Genomic DNA, 6,082 nt, shown 5'->3' with positions numbered 1-6,082 from the left:
CTATTAATGTACTCTTCAAGGTACAGCAGGAAAAAGCCGCTGAAATGCTTAGCATGTGGATGCTCAGACCTTCTTGTGTGGGTACTAACAGGATCTCTCTTTTCGTTCCAGCCGGGGATGATCAGTGGAATGAGGGTGATGAGGAAGTGCATCAGCTACTGCTAGATAAAGTGAAGAAACAATTTGAATGCTCAGAGTGTGGAAAGAGATTCAATCAAACTGGCCATCTAAACAGGCATCTAAAAAAACACACAGTAGAGAAACCTTTTGAATGTTCAGAGTGTGGAAAGAGATTTACTAGCAGTGGCAATCTTCAAATACATCTAAGAACCCACACAGGAGAGAAACCTTTTGAATGTTCAGAGTGTGGAAAGGGATTTACTAGCAGTGGCAATCTTCAAATGCATCAAAGAACCCACACAGGAGAGAAACCTTTTGAATGCTCAGAGTGTGGAAAGAGATTCAGTCTAAGTGACACTCTTCAAAGGCATCAAAGAACCCACACAGGAGAGAAACCTTTTAAATGCTCAGAGTGTGGAAAGAGATTCAGTGTGAGTGGCAGTCTTCAAAGGCATCTAAGAACCCACACAGGGGAGAAACCTTTTGAATGCTCAGACTGTGGAAAGAGATTCAGTTTCAGTGACCAACTTCAAAGACATTTCAGAATCCACACAGGGGAGAAACCTTTTGAATGCTCAGAGTGTGGAAAGAGGTTCAGTCAGAGTAGCAATCTTCATATACATCGAACAACCCACACAGGGGAGAAACCTTTTGAATGCTCAGTGTGTGGAAAGAGGTTCAGTCAGAGTAGCAATCTTCATATACATCGAACAACCCACAAAGAGGAGAAACCTTTTGAATGCTCGGAGTGTGGAAAGAGATTCCGTCACAGTGGCAATCTTCAAAAGCATCAAAGAACCCACACTGGGGAGAAACCTTTCGAATGCTCGGAGTGTGGAAAGAGATTCAGATACACTGTCACTCTTCAACAGCATCAAAGAAACCACACAGAGGAAAAACCTTTTGAATGCTCGGAGTGCGGAAGGAGATTCAATCGCACTTTCGATCTTCAAGAGCATCAAAGAACCCACACTGGGGAGAAACCTTTTGAATGCTCGGAGTGTGGGAAGAGATTCAGTCTGAGTGGCAGTCTTCGAATGCATTTCAAAACCCACACAGGGGAGAAACCTTTTGAATGCTCGGAGTGTGGAAAGAGATTCAATCGCCCTTTTGATCTTCAAGAGCATCAAAGAACCCACACTGGGGAAAAACCTTTTGAATGCTCGGAGTGTGGGAAGAGATTCAGTCTGCGTGGCAGTCTTCGACTGCATTTCAAAACCCACACTGGGGAGAAACCTTTTGAATGCTCAGTGTGTGGAAAGAAATTCAGTTTCAGTAGCAAACTTCAAAGCCATGTCAGAACCCATTCAGGGGAAAAACCTTTTGAATGCTCAGAGTGTGGAAAGAGATTCAATAGCAGTGGCACTCTTCAAGAGCATCAAAGAACCCACACAGGGGAGAAACCATTTGAATGCTCAGAGTGTGGAAGGAGATTCAATCACAGTAGCAACCTTCAAAGGCATCTAAGAACACACACAGGAGAGAAACGTTTTGAATGCTCAGAGTGTGGAAAGAGATTCAGTCAGAGTGGCAATCTTGAAAATCATCAAAGAACCCACACAGGGGAGAAACCGTTTGAATGCTCAGAGTGTGGAAAGAGGTTCAGTCAGAGTAGCCACCTTCAAAGGCATCTAACAACACACAGGACAGAAAAGTTTTGAATGCTCATAGTGTGGAAAGAGATTTCGTCGCAGAGGCACTTGTCAAGAGCGTCAAATAACCGATACAGGGAAGAAACCTTTTTTTAAAAAAATATATTGGTTTTTTAAATATAGGATGCAAAAATTTATAAAGAGAAAAAACAAACATAAGCAAGGTAAAACAGCCACCTGAAGCATAATTATTTGAATCTCTGCTATATTTACTACTAGGATATTTTCTATTAGTGTTAAAAATAATACTAAGCAAAAATATAAATTCCACCATTTTAAACCAGTTGCTGTATTTAAAGGGGAGAAGCTTTTTGAATGCTCAAAGCAGGTGCAGCCTTGCTCTTCTTGCCACTGGGGTACCCGGGGGGAAAGGGGACAGGCTATGGTCTGTCTCAAGGTAGAAATGTGTCCCTCTTAGATAGGTTTTCAACTTATTCAATCCCCAGACCACCCCCAAAGCCTCTTGCTCTATAACACTATACTTCTGCTCCTTAGGAAGCAGTTTGCGGCTCAAATGTACGTCGCACCCACAACATGCACGGTTCCTCTCGTTAATTTTATAAAACAAGGTTTATTTTAAAGAAGATAAAAGCAACATTCTCCATTCAAAACAAGCAAGAGGCTTTGGGGGTGATCTGGGGATTGAATAAGTTGAAAACCTATCTAAGAGGGACACATTTCTACCTTGAGATAGACCATAGCCCGATAACATTTATTCATAGGATGAAGGGGCAAACTCTAGAATTCTGAGATGGGCTTTGTCCCTGCAAGATCTATCTTTTGAAGTTACTCATATTAGAGGGCAAGATAATATTTTGGCAGATTCTCTGTCGAGGTGTTATATTGATTCATAAGAAGTTTATTCATACTGTTATTTTGTGATGAATTTTTGTGAATTGTATCTTTGTATTCAATCCTGTAGGATCACCATTGATTCAACCCTGTTACTTCACATCTCAGAAGTTATGATTACAGAAAGCTCCCTAAATGTTATATAGCTGTTGTTTTTATCGCAGGAAACCTGGTAGATAACTGCTTTCTGCGTGGGAGGGGGTGTGTATGGAAGTAACAGGTATATGACTTTAAGAATGTTACTCGCCAGAGGGTGATTAAGTGTTTAACCTTGATTGGTGGGGGAGGTTTTTTTAAGGCATTTGCCTCGGCTTGGAAAAAATCTTTTTTTTCTCTCTTTCGACAGCCTTTACTAGTTAGTGGAATTATTTTCTTTTGCTTGTTTTGAATGGAGAATGTTGCTTTTATCTTCTTGAAAATAAACCTTGTTTTATAAAATTAACGAGAGGAGCCGTGCATTTTGTGGGTGCGACGTACCCGGGGGAGAACCAAAGGCCGATGAAATAAGGTTTGGAGAAAGAAGAGCCTTCAACCTTGTCGTCAAACGGACTGTACCTTGCCCAGGGGGAGTCTGGAAGGGCTGTCATCAGCATTCCAAACCAGGACAAGAGGTTGCTGGCTCATACAATTTGTCATAGAAAGGTTGCCATTTAAGTCCAAAATCATCTAATGGCTGTTTTGAATGGAGAATGTTGCTTTTATCTTCTTGAAAATAAACCTTATTTTATAAAATTAATGAGAGGAGCCGTGCATGTTGTGGGTGCGACGTACCCAGGGGAGAACCAAAGGCTGATGAAATAAGGTTTGGACAAAGAAGAGCCTTCAACCTTGTAGTCAAACGGATTGTACCTTGCCCAGGGGGAGTCTGGAAGGGCTGTCATCAGCATTCCAAACCAGGAAAAGAGGTTGCTGGCTCATACAATTTGTCATAGAAAGGTTGCCATTTAAGTCCAAAATCATCTAATGGTTTCTTTTTTATTAAACAGGTTAGTTTTGACATTGTGGCAAAGTGAAATAAATTATGGATCCATTCTTTCTTTGGTGGAATCTTGGAGCTTTTCCAGTATGAAGCATACAGAATTTTCGCTGCTGTGGCTGCGTATTGGAAAAATTATCTTTGCGTTGGACTCACTTGTGAGGGAATAATCCCCAGTAACATATATTTGGATTTAATTTGAAATGTACTTGAAGAATACCTTGAATTGTTTGATGAATCATCTTCCAGAATTGCTGACTTTTTTTAAAGTCCACTATTGTTGAAAGAAAGTCCGTTCCGTCTCTGAACATTTCCAACAGTTCACTTGATTTGTTTTAAGCATCTTTTGGAGGTCTTTTGGTGAAAGATACCATCTGGAGAACATTTTGTACCAATTTTCTCTGCCCGCTTGAGAGGAGGAGAATTTAATACCTGTAGTCCACAGTGTTTCCCAAGTTTCCATAGGGATCATTTCACCAAGATTTTGCATCCATTTAATCATACACACCTTAACTTGTTCTGAAGTTGGCTCAATTGATAATAAAAATTGATCTATTTTAGAGAGCAAGTGTTCTTGTGTCTTAGTTATTATTTGTTCAAAGGTCGTCAGTTTTCTCATTATTCCTTTATTATAGAAGTCTGTCTTCAAGCTGTGAATTAATCTATACTAAGTAAACCAAGAGATCTCCTGATTCCCGTTTGGAAGTTCCTGTAATGTTTTGATATTGTTCTCTTGAGACGAGATCCTGATAGGTGAGAAAATCATTGCTTTTCCTAGTTGTTAAATCTAAGTACGCTTCCATTGGTGACATTTTGGGGGTAGAAGGACTGACAATTTTTTTTTAGTAAGTTCCATGTCTTTAACAGATGTTCTCTGATGTTAGTGTCAGAAGTCTTCATTTCCACATTCGTTGTTCTATTTTTAATCTATACCAGAAAGTGGAACCCTCGATCAAGACCCGTTTTTTCAAGTCTAATTTTCCTGTCATCTGGGTGAAGTATCCAATCTGTTAAGGCCACCAATGGTGCTGCTTGATGAGAAGAGTTTGAGATTTGGTAAAGCTAACCCACCTCTTTTGTTTTTTCTCCTTCAGTAATAGAACAATCCACGAATCTATCTAATCCCATATGAAAGCTTATTCCTGGGGTCAACACTACATTGCCTGGCAGCAAATGCCACATTGTAATCACTTGCTGTATCAAGAAGTATTTCCTTTTCTCCATCTTTAATTTCTGCCCATCAACTTCATTGGATGCCTTCAAGTTCTGCTCTTTTGGGAGAGGGAGAAAATTTGTCAACTCCACCTCATGTATAATTTTATAAACATCTATCATGCCTCCCCTTAGTGGTCTCTATTGTAAACTGAGAAGCCCCAGACTCGTCAGCCTTTTCTTCCCAGGGAAGGTGCTCCTCTCCAGTCCCCTAATCATCTTGGTTGCCCTCTTCTGTTCTTTTTCCAGCTCTGCGATGTCCTTTTTAAGATACCGTGGCCTGAACTGTACACAGTATTCCAAATGAGAGAGGCCGCACCATAGATTTATACAGGAGCATTATAATAGTGGCCACTTTATTTTCAATCCCTTTCGTAATAACCCCCAACATACTGAAGAGGGGTTGTGCTGTTCAGATGACAGGCTCTTAGAATGTATCACTTACTGAGAAGTGAAGTTATCTTGTTCAGCCAGTCATCGAGTAAGCAGGACTCAACAACTTTACTTACTTTTAAAAAGCAAGTCTTTTTTTGGCATACTTCTAGTACAATATGTGTGAGGGTCTCTGTCTTTGTGTCTCTGCTTTCCATCACCTGCGGTATTATCAGTGAACTCGTAAAAGCAGTTCACACCTTCTGGTCTCAGGCGCCAGGCCTGATGGCCCATGTATCTTCCCCCCCCCCGCTGTTTTCCTGCCAGTACTCCCTCAGGCCGGTGCGGCCTTGGAAGTGTGATAGCCGCACCAGACTTCCTGGGATCCGTCTGATGTTTTGTATTATGCCAAGCTTGTAACTTCCCATAACAATAAGTGTGAACCCCAGTGCCCCAGTGCCCTGGAGTCAATATATTCTGTAAACCCGTATAGCCCCTCACTTGCAACTTTCTACCTGTGCCTGTCTCATCTCCTGAAGGCTTCAATAAATCTATTGTTTCTGTATCAACGTCTGAGCAACTGATTTGGAGAAGCAAACTCAGAGAGGGGGGATCTCTCACATTAAGTTGCAAGTCCTTGCCTCTCGGACTGCAGCTGTACCGCTTTGGACAGAATGTCAGCCGACGAGGATACCACCCCTATCCCCGATGCCCCCAAGGCTCCGGACGAGCCGGAGAAGCCGGACCCGAAGGAGGAGGGAGCCAAGCCAAAGAAACCGAAGGGTCGCGCCCCCGACCAAGATCGGGACGAACGTCCCCGGGGGCTTACTTATTGGCTGGACTCTCCCAAGGGCTGGTCGCTCTCGCGGACTGCGGCGAAGGATCGCCGGTTGGCCTT

The 6,082-nt window shown here is 42.1% G+C and overlaps 1 protein-coding gene across 1 annotated transcript; it reads left to right on the top strand.

The window, feature by feature from the left end:
- Positions 1 to 331: 331 nt before the first annotated feature.
- Positions 332 to 1,781, top strand: LOC130491393 (zinc finger protein 135-like). The gene is made up of 2 exons (XM_056865506.1): positions 332 to 712; positions 881 to 1,781. Exons 1-2 carry the CDS (start codon positions 402 to 404, stop codon positions 1,779 to 1,781), a joined length of 1,212 nt encoding a protein of 403 aa, XP_056721484.1. The 5' UTR covers positions 332 to 401.
- The last annotated feature ends 4,301 nt before the right edge of the window (positions 1,782 to 6,082 follow it).

This window comes from Euleptes europaea, chromosome 1, assembly GCF_029931775.1.
Source record: "Euleptes europaea isolate rEulEur1 chromosome 1, rEulEur1.hap1, whole genome shotgun sequence".
In the NCBI taxonomy this organism is placed as follows: domain Eukaryota; kingdom Metazoa; phylum Chordata; class Lepidosauria; order Squamata; family Sphaerodactylidae; genus Euleptes; species Euleptes europaea.
The sequence above is the reverse complement of the archived record's forward strand: the minus strand, read 5'-3'. Positions and strand labels throughout refer to the sequence as shown.